The 19,765-nt window shown below is 30.9% G+C and overlaps 1 protein-coding gene across 1 annotated transcript; it reads right to left on the reverse strand.

Moving 5' to 3' along the window:
* Positions 1-1,935: 1,935 nt before the first annotated feature.
* LOC131844435 (alpha-tocopherol transfer protein-like) lies at positions 1,936-17,303 on the reverse strand. The gene is made up of 8 exons (XM_059193328.1): positions 17,229-17,303; positions 8,569-8,723; positions 7,679-7,838; positions 5,754-5,812; positions 4,715-4,911; positions 4,184-4,294; positions 3,259-3,361; positions 1,936-2,803 (listed from the first exon to the last, which is right to left on the reverse strand). Exons 2-8 carry the CDS (start codon positions 8,714-8,716, stop codon positions 2,652-2,654), a joined length of 930 nt encoding a protein of 309 aa, XP_059049311.1. The 5' UTR covers positions 8,717-8,723; positions 17,229-17,303; the 3' UTR covers positions 1,936-2,651.
* Positions 17,304-19,765: the final 2,462 nt, after the last annotated feature.

Genomic DNA, 19,765 nt, shown 5'->3' on the forward strand with positions numbered 1-19,765 from the left:
GTTTTTATTTTTATTGATACGCTTACAAATTTAGTATATATTTTTTCTTTTCTCATTATTATTTTAGGAACTATTATTTTTGGTAGGTCAGTCCCATCATAAGTAAGGTACCTATAAGATAATTAACAAAATGAGACATTTAGTGAAAATGAAGTATGGAAAAACTACATACACTGAAACTGTACGGTATAGGGTTTTAGTTAAGAACTAGTTCTTTTAAAGTTAATCTTTTGCCTACAATTGTAATATTGCTGTCAACGCTCGACACTCTTCCATTTGTATATATATCCACATAACTTAGATTTAAGTTCAGTGTAAGGAATTCACTACGGCATTGAGTGTTCGCATTTATTAATAAGCCATGTAACACACGATCAAATAAACTAGCTAACGTAGTACAAGCATTTCACCTGTAGACTCACTACCCAGATCATCATCTGCTTCTTCCTTATCCCATTTATTTTGGGGTCGGCGTAATATGTTTTTCTCTTCCATTGCTGCTGATTGCGAACAGGGTTTGTTCGCAGTCATCTCGTTATTTACTCCCTTTCTTATCATATCATCTTTCACACAGTCCATCTTTTTCGGTTCGGATATTATAGGAATTCAATAAATTAAGTAGTGACAGTACATCACATCATCATCATCATTGTAGCGTTACATACGCTACAATGGTGAGGTGATAATCATCACTCTACAATTTTAACACATATCTAACGAATCCGGAATCGCTTGTGACATCTTCTAAATCGCTTCTTATCAGTAGTTGTAGTAGTAGTATCTTTTATAAGAAGGGCAATAAAATGATTGATAATAATGTTTTTGTAGAAAAAAACTTATTTAAAACTCATAGTGCTGACAATATAATCTGATTGCAGAAGATTGAGTGCGTAGCAGATTCTATATTGATTGTTGTATCTCTTAATAGTCCAAACAGGTGGTGACTTGGTGGGATGGGTCATTGGGCTCCTTAAAATGTAGTTGAGGGCACTCATGGCTGGCTCACCCGTTATACTCATGAACGGTTGCTGCTTGTAGTGGCTGGTCCGATCTGATAATTGTAACTGTTTTTTTTTACTTAAATAACTATGTTTTATTTACATTAACTTTGTTATTTGGTAGATTGTATTCACAAAAAATTAATAAAAATGTAATTGTGAACAATGTTGTACTACCCAGCCGGCAGGTAATAATTAGCAATAAACAGCAATATATTTAAAAAACCACTTTATTCAAAATCTTATTTCTTATATGTTATCCTTATGTTTTAATATATCACAATATCAGAGCACCAACAAGCGTCATGGATATAAAAATAAATGAAGTAGGTCCTGAGCGGCATCTAAATTTTATTTCCTCCCTATTTAATTGTAGTAGAATTATATAGCAATAAGGTATAAACTAAGTATAAGTACAGTATTCTCTCGTAGTCCTACTTTTTCTCTTATTACTAATACATGGGACTACGATTTAAAGCTATTTTTCATGATTCTACTGCGATGTCTTGAGGTAACATAAATATCATACCACTTCCCCATGAAACAAATATTCGATGAAATGCAGGAAGTTCAATACTAAAAAATACACGTATTTCCCGGTTAAATGAGTATGAATGTTAAACTTCGAATAATCAAACAGTGTTTTAAACTTATATGTTGTCATACAACATATGTACATATTATATAAAGGTACCAATATAATATTATTTATGGTCTCCAGTTTATATATTTGTAAACAACCGTGAAGAAAGTTTAACACAGTTTTTTATATTAACATTATCCTGCTAATTCAAAGTAATTTAAAATACTTATGTGAAATGGCAAGTAACTGAACCCTTGTGATGAGATGATGGTAAGTGGCAATTGTTATAACTAAACATGAACAGTACCAAGGTCACATCACAGACCACATCGTCTTTAAGAGATTGCCTTTCTCTTAATATTAACATCGCCTTTTATATGAGACATTATTACCAAATGGGTATTTTAGGTTATTTTCAGTGCCTCATAAAATGTTGATATGTGTATTTTTTCTTAATATTATTACATTAATTTACCATTGATGTCGATTATGGGTTTCAATTTGTAAAGATTAACAGGTAATTAAATTCCATATTCAATCATTTTTACAATGTTTATCATTTAAACTATTTGGTTTTAAAATTAATTGTACGTCATTTAATATATTTTGCTGGTTTAAATTGCGAATTTTGGTACCATCAACTAACCATGTTGTGATATCTAAAAAATAATCTACTCTCAATATACTCAAACTTAATTTCTCAACATCGAATTCCTTAGCAATGAATGCAAATACGTTCATAATTACTTCTCAAAAAATATAATATTATTGTACTATATAGCTGGCAATTTCTTCAACCATCCTAACACATATGACATCTATCGGTATAGACTCTAGAATCTACTAGATTTCTTTTTAGCGATGTAATTGGGACATGGAACAGGTCATCCGCATCCCTTAGGGAGGTGAAGGTTAGGGCCTCAGAGCGAACCCTTTTGACCGAAAATAGCGTATGATATAAAAATGAATAGCTAAAATGTATTTTGTGACTTCCCTCCAAAAGCCCATGATCAATATACCATTGATACAGAGTAAAAAACGAAAATTAAAAATAATGATATTCTGCTATATTAATCTATAGACAACTGTCTAAATGACCCGTCTATGCCGAAAAGCTCATCATAGTTGGTCGGTGTCCCTGGTCTGAGGGCTTCGTTTGCTATCACTGATTCTTCAGCAAGGAACCAGTCTTTGTATTCTCCCAGCTTCTTCTCCCAAGCTTCTGTAATTGACAGAAAGAAATAATTTAATATGTCAATAATATAAACGTGCACGTTTGTACAAATATTTGAATATTTGTTTAATTTTATAGAAATCGTGTGCAAAAATAGAATATATATTTGTTATGTAAATATATAATTGTGTCCGATATTTCGTTTAATTATTTATTCAAGATTTATAAACCAGACAGTATAATTAAATAAAAATGAAATCAGGTTAGGCCACACTAGGAATAAACCATAACGGTTTCTAGGGTACCCCTTAGAGACCGTGGTACTTCGTAAATGGCATTATTACCAACAATGCCAAATTGTCAAACAAATAATTGTCTATATACTCACATAATAATAATAATAATTAAGACATTTATTCAGCTTTACATCAGCATTCCTATTTACAATAATGTTTCCTGTGTAATACAACTAGTTAACTATTAAGATCAACTTTTGAACTTACTTTGAATTTCGTCAATATGGCCACTAGTTCCACCGAATTCCACTGGGAGTATATCCTTAGGCACATATTCGTAAAGTGTCTCAAGATCGTGGTGAATAAATATCTGGAACATAAATGATTGTAATATTATTTTAAACTGTTTTTACAATTGTACACATTATACAAATTTGTTTGAACGTAATAATTGTTTATATCCACCGACAACCTCATGACCAGGACGTTTGTGACAGAAACATAAATATCGGTGCTCTAAAATAGTAACATTGCAAATATCTCGTTTATATAATACTAGCTGTCCAAACGTTGTTTTGCCACATAAATTAATAACGCTATAAAAAATATTTGAAGATAGAAGGGTGAAAATTTAGGGTTGTATGTATTAATAAAAAAAAAAATATTAGGGGTGGACAACCCTTATCACTTAAGGGTATGAAAAATAGATAGTAGCCGATTCAGAGGAGTATGGTAACTAAGATTGTGACACGAGAATTTTATATATACGATGTATTATTTTAGGATCTTTGGATTATTGGTATACGCAAGTAGAGCAACACTGGAAAATGTTAAGTTGAGTATGAGGGCAGGTGAGTTAACCATTCGTAGTAATTTGTGGGTAACACATATAGATCGATCTGATATAATTAGGAATAGGTATAATAATAAATATTGGTAGATAAAAAACAAATTGTTATGACTATTCAAAAGTGCTTAAATTAAGTTTATTTGAATAAATGATTTTCTATTCTATTCATTGTTAGGAATAGGTCTACTAATCCCAATTATCATCGATCCCCTCCCATCCCTTTTCAACACTAGTTGTAAGTGGTACCTTATTTCGGGCCTGGTGTCATTCATGTACATGTGTAATACAGAACGCTTTGTACAACAACTTTGTATGTTTCGAAGAAATAATGAATTTACTTACCCGCTTCTTTATTTTCTCCTTGAGGAATGGTTTTACCATTGACAAGACAGCATCCACCAGAGGTGATACATTAACCACGTGCACCTCTTTGAGTTTTACGGGATATGCCTCCTGAAATTGATTAAAAATACGAATTTGAATATAATAGATTCATAATAACATTATATATTTTTGAACTTTCGCGTTTAGTACATAGTATTAATATAGTTACACGAGTTGAACACTAATAATTTTATGGCTTACTCCGGTCAAAACAAAACCTTTGGTCTATTATCAAATATTTCCGCAATTTACGCGATACAAGATTTTTTTTATATTTATTTGCAGGTTGGGTTACAATTTTGAAGTTTTCAAACAGATCTCTAATGTTTTTGAAACTATTATATCGCTTGCTGTGTTCATCACCGATAATGTAGGTCTCCAAAGGTTTTTTTTTTCAAACCGGTCCAGAAGTTTCGGAGTTCATTCAATGCAAAAAACAAACAGATCAGTCCTCTTTATAATATTAGTATATATAATGTACCTACATACCTGTATACATATTAAAAATCTCTTTATGGCTCCAGGGGATATTTTTCCCAAATGGCTGGGGGCCAAAATGGAGGCATCCAAAACATACACATCTCCTGCCACACCCTCTAATTCCTCGTTCAATCTGATATCTCCCATCATCATGGCGAGTTTGAAAACATTGTTCAAATGACTTGGGTCTAGAGTTTTATCCAAAGCTGGAAAGATATAAATATATATTTATGTAACTGGAATAGCAAACAAGCTGATTTATTTATTACCACTTTTTTTTTTATTTTGCACACAAAATTGTATATATGGCGGACTTAATGCCTGATGGTATTCTCTAGCAGTCAACCATCGCGCTGATCAGAGATAGTAAGGTGGTGCAATTTAATAATATATATAAAGATATAAAAATAAATAAATTAAGAAAAATAATACATATATTACCGTACTTGATGGTAAGTGGTTACCATCGCCTGTATACATAAACACCACTACACATCATGCCTCTTATCCTGTAGTTTGCTTGTCTAATCTAACCCAACAACCGAAATACAGCTCACAAAGCAAGCTGCTTGGTGGCTGAGTTATGTGAGACTAAGATTACATAGACGTTTTTTAAATTGTCTACCTGTCTTTATTAATTTATAAAATTTTACTGCAGTTGTAGAACTATCATCATTATTACATAGTATAAAACAAAGTCGCTGTTGCTGTCTGTCCGTCCCTATGTATGCTTAAATCTATAAAACTATATATTATAAAGTACACACACTAAAAATGTTCTTTATATACACAAATACATATAACACTGCATTTGGATTAAACAAAAGTTTTCAATTTAATGGACAATAATGGATATTTAAAATTATTATATTAATCAGTTATGAACCCATGTACTGACGTGCTAATGACCATATTACATAACCTCCAACGTTAGTATAAGAGCGGATACTGTTAAATTAACTGACTTCGCTGCCATTTTAATTATTTTATTGTCAAGAACCTTGTTTGTGTTGACATGGAATGATAAAATTTAATTATAGTAATTTACCTCTTGCAAGAATGACCCGGTAACCTTTTGGCGTCAATCCAGGTAGGGTTGGCCCTTGCCTAAAAGAACAGAATATTTTTAACTATTAGACAATTAGTATTAAATAAATAAATAACCCTGGACAATCAATACAGCGCCGTTTAGTGCCACGGTAAGCAGAGCTTGTGTTATGGGTGGGTGTTATGTGTTATGGACAACTGATATAAATACTTACATATATTTTTTCTAAATACTTTTAATACATAATATATGTAGAAAACACCCTAATCGATACAAAAAATCATACTTATGAATACAAATGTATATACCGTGCGAGGAATCCAACCCGAGACCATCGGAAGTAAGGCGGTGTTTTAAACCGCTATACCACTGAACTGTCAAATATTAATTTACACTATATATACTATATAAATCTGCTAAAATTTAATAAATACTCAAGTGTGTCGGTTTGTAACAGTTTTAGGACAAATTGCTGAACGGATTCTGATAAAAATTGACAGAACATAAATTATATAACGAGAACGGACATAACGTATGTTATTGTTTATCTTATAGACGAAGTTGCAATTACAGCTAGCAATGTAATTGTGAAGATAATTCTATGATTTTTACGTTAAACTATAAAACCAATTTTGATTATTTTTTAATATACCTATATTATTAGATTGAACTCTGCCGAACGATATTGACTACTTTTATTTGTGAAAATAAAAGTTAAAGGGATAAATTAGGGAAAGAACTTCGTCATTTAATCTTGTGATAAAATAGAGTGTTGTTGTTGTTGTCTGCATGTTTTTTATTAAGATACGTACAGTCGTTTAGTCGTGAAAAGTTCATATATATACAGACACAGTTTTGAAACTATAATATTAGTATGTGTGGTTATATACGAGAATAGAACATTCACAATTTAGAGTCAAATTGCGGAAAAACAGCGTTCCTTGTAAGGCCTCGCTTTTAACATGCAAAACATTATGTGAATATGGTTTAAAGCCATGACCTGTAAGTCAATGAGATACGAAAATGCTATGAAACATAAAAATGCAAGATTTTTATTGTGATAGTTGTATTACATGTATCCTAATGATAATCATGCAGATAATGACATGTAGGTAACATTAAGAGGTCTAAAAACCTTATTACTATGTAATATTCTCTTATCTGTATTATAACTAGCTCCTTTGGTTGGTAAGTTATTTTTTTTTATTAAAAAAGTATGAATACTAATAATAATCAACTCTTTAGAGAAAATTCTGACTGTTTTGATTCAGCTAGGTATTAAGATATACATATGTCAGAAATAGATTCCTACTTGTTTGTTACAGACGATAGATAGCGCTTAGATGATCCCCTTAGAAATACATAGGCAAATGTGTGTTTAAACGAATGGTTTATATAATATATATAAACCATAGTAGTAGTACTACATCATCCTCTATTTCACCCCTTCCCAGATTAAATTTAAGATAAAACCTATAAAAAAAATAAAGTCTATGTTCATTGTAATAGATAAATTTGGCAGTTTAGTCGTGAAAAGATTATAAACAAGCAGACATATGCGCATTCGTATTTATATGTACTTATACTATTATTATAAATTTAACTCACCTCAGCACCGATTATTACAATATTGTACGTATACAGAAACGAAAACAAAGAAATTCATGTCAGTTATGTAAAATGAGGCATAAAGTTTAATTTTAAGAGTAAGTGAATAGAGAGATAATAGATGCAAATTTGTCGATCATTTTGCAACTATTTATGACACATATTTCCCAATTTCATCTCACATGTATGATTCACTATTACAGTGATTCATACATGTGAAATTGATAAATGTTTACAGAAAACATTTAATATTATCTTATCTGTACTGGCTAATAAAAAAATAGCATAAGTAGTAGGTATATGTAAAAGATAATTACCCTCTGCTTAATAAATCTTTGAGGTCCGGTCTTGTTACATCTCTCTGAGTGAAGAATTCTGGACATGCTGTACGCATAGTAAAATACATGTCCAATTTCTTCTTGCATTTTTCTAGGGAGAAATTACTTCCTCGAAGGAATGACATCAGACACTGGTCATCTGTAAATTAAAAAATAATGCTATGTAAATAAAAGTAACTTGTTTTAATTCATGAATTTAATCCTCCTAAAATACTGTTTTATGCTGGAAACACTGTATTGCAGGGGCACAAGGAAGAAAGAGGTGACAACTATTGAATTTTGAGAAGGGTCAGAAGAGAAGAGAAAGAATATACTAATGGTTGTAATATGCAAATATATTGTTGATTATTCAGAATTAATATTTAGGAATAAATGTCATGATCGAAATACTAAACGTAAGTAATGAATGAGATTAAAAATATGATATTTTTGTAAACAATGTTTTTTTTAATGCTTAATAAAAGAAAGGTAACAGGAAAAAGTAGAAAATAAAAGAATGGCACTTGCCTCCGCTAACGGTATATGAAGGTTGGTATAAGCAGATATGAAGTCAGGTCAGTAAGCGTATTGTAGTAAATTTATTACGAATTACGTTCATTTCTGTCTCATCTTATGATTCTTAGAGATAGATGTATAAAGTGAACTCTGTGTACATCTGTCACATAAATTTCAGCTAGCCGCAAAGTAGCTTCTATAAGCTATGTTTTGGTTTTATAGTGAGTAAAATTACAGGGTATGGAGGCATAGCATCTAGGAGTATCCTAGCTGACTGTTACCACTTATCATCAGGTGGGCCTTTACCTTTATAAATATATATAAAAGTCTATGTATAAGGACAAAAAATTCAAGAATTATAATTTATGCCTTACGCCATTCATCAGGCAGGTGCGGTTGCTTTCGCAACCATTCCTTGATCGTAGCGAGGTCCTGGTCACGTGTATTTACATTCTCGTTCAGCTCTTCTCTGATCTTCTTCCACAACTCCCCTGAAGGTTGGATGAGTAATGCAGTAGACATGTTTGATCTGAATACAAAAATATATATATTATGTATATTGTATTATATAACTTGTATAAAGTGCATCATTTATGCATCTATTCTTAGATTAACTATATATATTTTAACTAACTTCTTTTAGATTATACGTTGACCCATATATAACTACATATTTTGTTAATCATCATAATCCATTACAGCCATTTTTATTTGAAACATTACATATCAATAGATAAATAACTAAAAACATACAAACAGTTTTTGTCTGTCAATAGAAAAATATCTCTTAGGTATTTAAGAAGATCTTCACCAGTATATTTGCCAGTTAATTGAGATAATAACATTAGTAATTCTGTTTTGACAAAGACAGTACTTAAAAGACACATAAAAAAACCGTAGCATTGTCGCTGTGTTATTATGAAAATTATGAAGATCTATCTATTCATTTATTAAACCGAGAATCTCATCGTTCGCGCAGTCGGTTGGAAACAACCAGTCTTTTTTATAAAAATACTTATTCTGGTTGACTGACCTCACATAATCATAGATTGATCGAGGTAACTTTTTTACAAAGTCGTCTGATCAGGTAGATTGCGGGCAAGACTGAAATCCATCGAAATGGCAACTCATAAGGTTTGGGGGCAAATGTTCATATTACATACATGGCATCAGGCGGACTGTAAGCTTGTTTGATATTCGAATACAATAGAAAAGAACCATTAGTAATTAACATTTTGTGTTATCATATTTTGATATCACCCAGCAGAAATAGGTATGTTAACATTGCAAAAAATGTATCGCTTGGGTTTCATATCAGTTTAGAAACGACACTACACAGTCTGTGTGGTTGAAAATCCATTCATGTATATACTGGAAAGTATACACTTTATCCTGAGGAGATAAAAACCATAGCTTCTAAGAATATCCTTCCAATCTTGTTACTGACGGGTTTAAGTAACGAGCTTTCAAAAAGGTCGCAGTGCTACAGGTCTTAGTTCCTGATAATAGCTCAAAACTAATAAAAAAAACATGTCTAGTTTTTCGAGTGAAGTAGCTAGCGATACTGAACGGTAGGGATAGTGATAAAAAATTATAACTTGCATAAGAGGCCAAAAGGTATAAATTATTTTGAGTTAGAGTCAGTATTAAAACTAATGTAAAAATAAACTATATTCTAATCCTAAAAGCAGACTTGAATATAATAAAAGAGACGTTGTTCTATTACATATAATTATGTATTATACAAAACAATACACAACGTATACAAAACAAGAAACATAATATTAATTTTCTTTAATTATTATTCAGCAATAAGAAATTATCATTATTTTAATTTTGTGAACACCGAGTTCAGAAATGAATATGCAAATATATAATAATAGACAGATTATTCATTTTAATTAGATAATAATGAATTCTATTGTTTCAGTACATACGTATGAGGGGCAGTGCCCCCCTGTTTATCTAGACATCATCGCTCAAGGAGATACTCGATCATCAACAACATCATCACAATAACAATGAATTTTTAGTAGTTTATTTAAAATTATCGATTACTAGCTTAATTCTGAAGAGCTGTCTATGTATGATGGGCTTACTTATAATATATTCAGCATTTGATTTTGTTTATGTTTATGCATTATAGATAAAGAAAATACTATATGATGTTATAAACAAATGCCTATGTTCATTATATAATCTATCGTTACCTTGAACTTCTTTAAGATCTTTTCAGCCGTTTAGTCATGAAATAGTAGGTAACAGAAGATGTACATAAAAACTCTTTCGCATTTGTAGTTATAGAATTGTAGTATGGAAAATATATGTACTTTGTACCTTCTTTTTCTTTAAAAGAATGTATTAAATGATGCAGCTTAATGGTCATACTCTTGATATATAAATATGACGTAAAATAGTTAAGAAATGCGTGTCCCCTACCATAGTTTACTGTTTGGTAAGATATTGCTCTGACATCACTGAGATACGCAGCCGTCCTCTACTGAAGGCCATATCTCTAGAATTCTATTGAAACAAAGCATCTAATATAGCCATTTATACTACTTTCTACAAACGTAATTTTACATCATTATTAGCTGTGCTTGCGGTTACACCCGTGTAAAAATTATAGTCTATATGTTATTCTGATGTATAAGCTATACTACTGTAAAGTTTCATAAAAATCCGTTGAGTACTTTTTATGTGAAAGAGTAACAAACATCCATCTATCCACATATCTATGTATTCATACTGACAGTTTCGCATACATAATATTAGTAAGATGTTTGTAGAAAGTAGTATAAATGCCTATATTTATATTATAAAATCCCCCGATTTTATTATGCCTTGACTTCATCTGTGTCACATTTTCCCCGTTTTTGGAACTGTTGTCATTGATGCTTCGCTCCTATTGGTTATTGCGTCATGTAGTATGGGCTATAACCTTCATCCATAAATGGGACATCCCATACTAAAAGAGTTTTTAAAATCAGATCAGTGGTACCTGGGATTACCCTAAACATCCAAACTCTCAAATTTTACCTCTTTTTAATATTAGTATCTTCATTTCTTCTTTGCACCTTAATGATTATAAATTGATCAAACATTTATTTATTTCATCTGACAAAAACAAAACTCTAGCTTATAATGTTTATCTAAGGCTGCAAATGCCTTAAAATCACTTTCACCGTCTAATTCTGCCACCTGCAGTTTGCAACCTGTGTTCCGGTTTTAAAAGTGACATATAAAGAAATTAGTAATGTAATACGGGAATGTGATAAGTTAGTCTTCAGGAATGACAACGCATGAGATGTATCATGGATGCTATAATTTTATGATAACCTGTCCGTTCATGTAAATTGGCTACGGTTGCCATTAATCACCAGATTGCAATACAAATACCTAGAATAGCAATTGCAGCTAATCGGCTACATAGCTTAGCTTTTTTGCAATTCAAGTACCAAAACAAACTTCCAGTATTGAGATGTCTGTTTCCACTTAAACTATTGGTCCACCCTTCTAATTAACAGTTGGCAATACCCACGACCGAATGGACCACGCTATGAAGCAATTTGACATTAACACACATTTGAGAATATATTCGAGGTTAAATGCATAATTAAGTTCACCATAGAAAACATGTTTGAAAATTTATACTTTTGATTCTTATGACTGATAAGTAGAATGAATCGATCGGTGAAAATTATATACGTCAGTTAACCATATATCCTTTTTTATTAACTGTACTATTACTCCCTGTTTAGAATAAGCACTAGGTCCCTTTTCAGAACCGCCGTGGATAAAATAAAGTTCACCATAATGATCTATTATTCCTAACCAAAGCAATGTCTTTCTAATGCAAACAGACACAATAATTTGTTTTATAGAATAGAATAGAATAGAATAGAAAATCATTTATTCAAATAAACTTAATTTAAGCACTTTTGAATAGTCAACATTTTTTTAAATGTAATGTACCTCAGTCTACCTGTATATATAATCTTTTACTGAATTCCATCGCGGTGGGATTGGCATACAATTTCATTTATTCATTCGTACATCGTCAAATGCTATTGGAATATTATGTTCTTTTCTTATGATCTGGTGCTAAAATTTGGTGCACATATAAATCATACACTAGATTAACCATCAACTGAGAAGGGACACTCTTAGAAATCCCGGGAAATAGGTAATACTTATAAAACGGAAGAATTATCGTCCACTATAATCACTTACTAACTCTAAAGTATCAGAATGGTGCAACTTTTGCGATCGAAATATCTTTGCAACAGAATTGCACAAACCAAATTGTCCAACCAATACCCAAAGCGGATATGCTAAATTGGATTTATCTTATAATAAAACTGGAATTACCATTGCCTTAGTTTGTATCTAGGGTAGGTGGTTAAATAATTTAAGAGTTAGGTCGACGTAGATAAACTGTAATCATAATATAATTAGAACCTATGAGACTACCATATAACGAAACAACCTGTACCAATTCAAAAATAAATGTACAAAATCATCAGTAAAAATTTAAATTCATATCACTACACTATTTTACAATCATTATATGAAAGTTTTAAAAAAACATTTATGATTTTTAAAAATTCGAGTTCCGCACTAAAGATGAAAGTTCTTTTCAAATTTCATCAGTATTGGAATATAGTATTGGAATATTTTTTCATAATTTGTTTATCTAGAAATTGAATTCATGGTTATAATGTTAAACATATTATTCGTCATTAAATCTTAATTTATGAACTCTGTAACGTTATTGTTCTGTAACTCATTCACTCGTGTAGATGAAATATGACAGTTGTCATTGACTGCAGGCTTCTATAATGATTATCTTGTAATATATCATTTTGTTTTTTTCTTCCCGATAATATGTACAGTCAGCCCAGCAACAGACAAAAAACATAGAGGTTAAATACCTGCAAATTACTATATCACGATGACAACAAAACGCTGTTAATCTGTCTAAATCATAGTGTAGTTTACATTTCAGAATATTGAAATGATAGATTTCTCATTCAAGACATCAAATAATTGTCTTAGTTATATATTATCTTATCTGTGCCACATTATATCTTTCAAATGCGATAGTTTTGTTAGACCATACATTTGTTAGATAAATTTATTAGACACTTATTAGATAGTGAGGAGAAAAATTTAAATTTTAACATATACATATGTTCCGGTTTCAGTTTATATCATAGATTTTTGCAAAAGCCAGAGTTTTTGGTTTGTCACTTGCTGGATATTTTTCGTCTATATTTTGCACAGGCGCCACTGCTATTCCTTCTTAGTACCGGTCCCAAAACAGTGTTCATATATATTATATTATTTTAAAACCTTTGTTTAAACCGTTTATAAATACTTATACCTTGTCTGTATTTATTAACACTGAATCAAACCTACAGCTATTAGTAGGTCATCTACATATATTACTATTTTTTAATTTATGATAATGATATGGTGCACGAACCAGAATGAACCAATGGAGGATATTAAGCCGAAAATGAGGTCAGGTCAGTTAGCCTATCTTGGCAAATTCACCAGGAATTTATCTCGATTGATTCCAAAGGGAACGTGGCGTGGACGTCCACCCAACATGGCATATTGCTAGCGATGTGGTATATGCCCTCGTTACTAACTATCCCCTCCCCTCTATATTACCATAACTTTCTAAAGAATACCGAGTCCTTAATTATGTAATGTTATTATTATCAATTCTCAATTTAAACAGATTAAAATCAATGGATTGGGATGGCGCTGTGTGCGCATATAAAAAAATCGAATAAATACATAAAATCGTTAGTATGTTTATAAGTAACCGCGTGACATATTCACAAATAAAGATGATAGATTATGGCGGCATTCAGTAAGTTAATAGACTTATTTTGAATACTAATAGTATTCGTATACTAAAGTACAATTTTCAACTGACTGCCAAAAATTTTTTTGAATTATGATTGTACATTTTTCTTTGTAAATTGTGCCATATTTGCGATGATAATTCTATGTGCAAATGTATTTACAAATGTAAATAAATATGATAATCTTATGCAGTATGTAGTATATACGTATATACGTATATACTTTATACATTGTTTGACGTAAAGGTGCCAAAAATATTTCAAATACAATATTAATTTTTTAATTTACACATTGATAAATACATATTACGAAGTAATTATATATACTTTGTCTAAATATATACGTATGCAAAAATTGTGTAAAAAAAACAATATGCTTAATCCGTAGGTGTGAACCCAGAAGTAGTAGATGTAATTAAATAAATATGTATTTTATTAGTATTACCGCAGACAAGATAATATTACATAGTACTGCTAAGACTTACTAATATTCTAAACGCGAAAGTTTGTCAGCATGGATGGATGTTTGTTACTCTGTCACGCAGAAAGTACTGAACGGATTTTATTGAAATTTTACAGTAATATAGATTATATATAAGAATAATATATAGGCTTAAATCTAAACGGATATTATGTAAATTGAGCGAAATATATAGTTAAATGTTGCGCGTAGTGAGCTACATATATTTTGCGACTTTGCTATTGCAAATTCAGAGTATTGTACAATACTAGGTGAATAATTCAACAAGTCTCATGTCATCTACGTCAGTTGTACCTTCTATGGGCGTCACAGTATAATATGTAGTACCTGTATTTCTGTTCATGTCTATAACCAACGGTTACCATTCCATTATTAGTTGTCTTTTGTGTTTACTATTCTTGTTGTAATTATAATTTAAAAGGAGGTCCCACTCTAAACCCACGAAAGGACTTATGGTGGGGTAGTAAGTTAACTTCTGTCCGATGTATAACTAACTAACTATACTCCAAAAGCATCTAGGGTTAGAACTCTATCTGCAGTTTGAGCCAACGCTGCCGGAGTCGCCGTAGAATGCTAACGCCTCCTGGCGAGTCCTGCAATGGCCTCGTAGTTACACCGTGTGGTGTTTTAGTGGGTAAGAAACCCACACAACCACTCGTCATCCATTTGCCCCGCCAAATGTATGATGATGATCTTTAAAAGATTTTACAACACGATAAAAAAAGAAGGCTTAGAACTTCTGTAGATAAATTCCATCACAGTTAGAATTAGATAAGGGATCAATAAGAATGTATGAATGTAGCTAGCGCAAATGGTATCTATACGTTGGTACAAGTCCATAGTGGGAATTATATTAGCATGAATATTATATTATCTGCGGTACTAGTAATACCACGATGGTTTCCAAGGGGGACCACGTGGAGTTCGACATGACATGGTAATGTATCATAATAATGCGGACAATAATCTCCAACACTAATAGTCTTTTCCCCCACAAATATTTTAAAATTGTACGTATATACGAGTATAACTCTAGTTCTAACGACTTAAACAATTCAATAATAATTTTTTTTCTTATTGTTATAGCTGGATCTTACATAATGAAAAATTATTAATAGTGCGTAGAATATTGTAAAATTTTTCATAACAATTATTTTAACTTAGCGCGTGTAGTGGTGTTGTATTTTTTATAATTTATATACCTATTTTATGTAGATAAATACCAATATATGAAAAATACTTGCAGTAAGGTTCGCCAAGAAATGAAGTACAAACAAAATTGTATTAGAACAAAACTATAAATTTAAATCCAAATTTAGGATATAAAGACATTTCTAATTACTCAAATACAACCCCTAGCAGTTCGACTAAGACGAAAACATATGTATGGTCAGTTAGTAACAGTTAAAAAATATATCTTGTAGTAATCGTAAGAACTACCAGGATAACTATGAGCAGGTAGATAAAAAAATGTTCTTGGAATGAGGTCAACAAACACATTGTTAGCATGTACAAATAAGGTGGATACGTTCATTACACGATGTAACGGAAATCCTCTAAGAGAAATAGTTAAGTTTTACTTGTTCAAAACAGAGCATTGTCATGTAATGTTATATACATATAGTCGCTAAATAAATGACGGTCTCAGTGGTCACCGCTTTACTTACGATGGTCGTGAGTTCAATTCCTCGCAAGATGCAAACATTTGTATTCATTAGTGTGATTGATTGATTGTGATTTCTATATATTAAATATGTATTTACAAAATAATCTAAGTAATTATATTAGTTGTCTAGTACCCATAACACGAGCTCCGCTTAGCTTGGGATTAGATGGCGTTGTGTCCAGTATTAATATTATTATTATTATTAAAAATGTCAAGTTTTCATAGTTAAAAGGCAATATTTGAATACACTACTGACACGACGTGCTATTTTAGCAATTTAAGCACTTTCCTTATATGCTTCCTTCTTTTTCTCATCGACATTTTTATTCTTATAAGAGTAAAAACAAATATAGGGAAAATATCTTAGCTTGTAGCACCGCACAAAATTTTGGTAAAAGTTAAGAAGTCGGAGAAGTCATTAGCTTTTAGGGATAAATACTATATTAAGTATCTATTTAGTTGTACCAATTAAAAATTATCGTAGGAAATTCTGTTTTGTAATGTATGTAAATTGTTGTTGTATCCAAAAGTCAAAATTCTATTCTAAATTGTGAACACTAAGTCAAATTTATACTAAAATAATCTTCTTTTCGGAATATACATAATATTTTTTTAAATTACGATATTGTTATCAGTACCTCTGTTTATTTTTATACAGAAAAATTAAATAATACATTTGGACGTTACAGTTATATAATACAATTTATAAAAAAGATACAAAAATATATAATTATACGCTTAGTTTTAGTAAATTATTTAAGTTTTTAGCAACAATTATACTCATAAAGTATTTTTTTAATTTATATTTAAATGCCACAATGCAATGAAAAAGTAAAATATATATTCAGATTTTTAAAATAGAATAATATTATATATATAAACGTATTGAAATTAAAAATAAAATTACTATGTTACACCGTAAAATAATATAATATTTAAATTGAAAAACTCTTCTTTTAATTTATATACGTTTTAGAATAAAGTTTTATGTATATAAATAAAACTTACTTGTGTGTGACCGGCGTGGTTTACAATCCGTGTTTCGTAAAGATCAGCGCGCGTGATCTCCTGCGGCCAGACCCGAACTGAGAATGAGATCTCATCTTACGACAGATCTCATGTATACCGACCTTGGTGTCAATTGCGCCATGAGTCTGCATCATTGAGACTTTTACCCGAACTAAACAACTCAATTTTTCGTCTAATTCAAAATTATTTGTTTATAATACCGTGATTTTATTTTAGCATTTTTTAAATTATTTTATTAGATGTATATTAGAAGTACTTAGGAAAAGAAATAATAGATAAGTAAGAATGCAGGAGAATCTTTTGTCCACTTATTTTATTTTTATTAATTTAAATATCTTAATCATCAAGGTATTAATCGACTAAAATAAATTTCATTATAACTGTAAAAAACTATGTGTTCCATTGTATATGTCTATTAGACTTTCCGCTGATTGAAACACCAATAACAATCCGAATTAATAAGAAACACTGTGCAAATGAAATAAACAAATGACACATTCGTTAATCTGCTTTACTGTCGCAATGATTTATATAATAGTAGGAGATATGGTACAAGAGAGATAAAAGAGGTGTGACTATTTGATAATGACAATCTTCATATGTTAGATAATATGTATATAAAATATCACATGGCTAGATACCTGTAATAATGCGGAATAGATTGACTGAATAATAGGTCATTGTAACTTATAGAAAGAGCTGGATTAACTAATTAGAGGGCCATAGAATACAATTCTTGGGGCCCCTATACTTGCCCTACCTTACCACGTGCTAGTCCAGTTTTTGTACTTATTTTTTTTCCCTACTGTCCGTAGGGAAGTAGGGGAAAAAAAATAAGTACAGTTTATTGTGTAAGCATGATGTATCAATTGATAGTATGCGTCGTAAAAAGTGATAAAACAATACGTATTATTAGGGGGAAAGGGGATTGTCAGTAATTTGAACTAATAACCCTATAGCAATGTACCATGTCAGGTTGATCTCCACGTGGTTTCCCCTTGAAACATCTTCAACAACTTAATGGTGAATTTATCTCTAGCGAAAACTATTAGCGCAGGCGGGTCCACCATTTCATTGTCATCCATGAGAACACCTATTAATATTGAGGATTTAAAATTTCCCAATTAAATTTGCAGGCAATGAAACAGTCAATTTCTTTTGCGCATACAAATGCAGGGCCCCTAATTTACGCGGAGCCCCTTCTTAATGGTTAAGCCGTCTCTGCTTTTGATCATATAGAAAAGTCTTTTATGTAGTCAATACAAAGTTATACTTGTAGTGTCAATTAACCGCATTTTCACGTGCAATGAGTCACGTGATTAATTTGTTACTTCCAATATTTCATAAGAAGCTCGCTCTAGTTATGACAGTGCAGCAACTGGCATGTTCTACTGAGCAAGTGGACTAAACGCTCCACTGGTGTTTGCAACAATTTTGGAACTATTCATAGACAATATTTGGACACAACTTATTTTGTAATTTACGTAACTCTTGTTTTAAAAATAATAATAATATACCTAGACAATACACACCGCCATCCAGTTCCAAGCTAAGTAGAGCTTGTGATGTAGGTACTAGACAACATATATATATATTTAGTTCTTTTTTTTTGTAAATACGGACAAAACGAACAGGGAAAACAGTCAGATCAATACAAACAGCCATAACATTTGAAATTTATTGTGCAACTAATGACCCTCTCTTACGGGTATAGTATATCATACTACACATCGAAAGCAACATCAGAAATTACTGATGATGGTGTCGATAAATAAAAACTGTGTGAAAAGCCGTTCAGTAGTTTTTGAGATTATCCCGAACATACAGACAGATTTTGTTTTACAATTTGTAGATTAACATATGTTTGTTTTGAAAGATTATTTAAATAATCTTTCAATACGATTTTATAGATGACTTAATAGGCATAGGTAAATCTATAGATTTCTATTATATTTCTCATTTGCATTGCATATCTTTTGTAAATATTAGTATTCTAAGTAAAATATTATTATTGTAAGATGGAGCGTCAATACTGTCGACCCCGAATAATTATACAAGGTCAAGATCATTAAGAATATAGCAAAACATCGGAAATCTCTTAAAATTAAATATTTCTTTAGTACTATGTACCAGGGCATTGTTGTTGTAGATAGATCTGAGTTAAAACATATGAATAGACAAGAAAATGTAAAAAAAGACTTTAATAGTAAGATTCTTAACGCAAAACAAATGTATAATAAAGTAACATCTCTGTAATCAACACAATACACATTGAGCAATAACTTTGGTTGACAAAAATATTAGACAAAAGTAATCTATACAAAAATTAAAACAAGTAATTGTAAACATAGCAATGAAGCGACAGTAAAGAAGCTAAGAAAGTACCTCATCAAAGAGACAATATGGAAACTTATTGTTTTGTAATAAGGTGTTTATTGACAAACTTAAGTTGTTATGCTTCTTGCGAAGTAATTAAAGAAGTTGTTGTACTTAAGTATAAATATAAATTAGAAGTT

Source organism: Achroia grisella, unplaced genomic scaffold (genome assembly GCF_030625045.1).
Source record: "Achroia grisella isolate CSIRO2021 unplaced genomic scaffold, CSIRO_AGI_Agris_v1 utg109, whole genome shotgun sequence".
Lineage (NCBI taxonomy): Eukaryota > Metazoa > Arthropoda > Insecta > Lepidoptera > Pyralidae > Achroia > Achroia grisella.

Excerpts from the sequence above, each read along its gene's own strand:
- LOC131844435 (XM_059193328.1), bottom strand. The coding sequence starts at position 8,716 with ATGTCTACTGCATTACTCATCCAACCTTCAGGGGAGTTGTGGAAGAAG. Across the intron at positions 4,912-5,753 it reads CCGGGTCATTCTTGCAAGAG|CTTTGGATAAAACTCTAGAC; the intron begins GTAAATTACTAT and ends ATATCTTTCCAG. Across the intron at positions 3,362-4,183 it reads AGGAGAAAATAAAGAAGCGG|ATATTTATTCACCACGATCT; the intron begins GTAAGTAAATTC and ends TTTATGTTCCAG.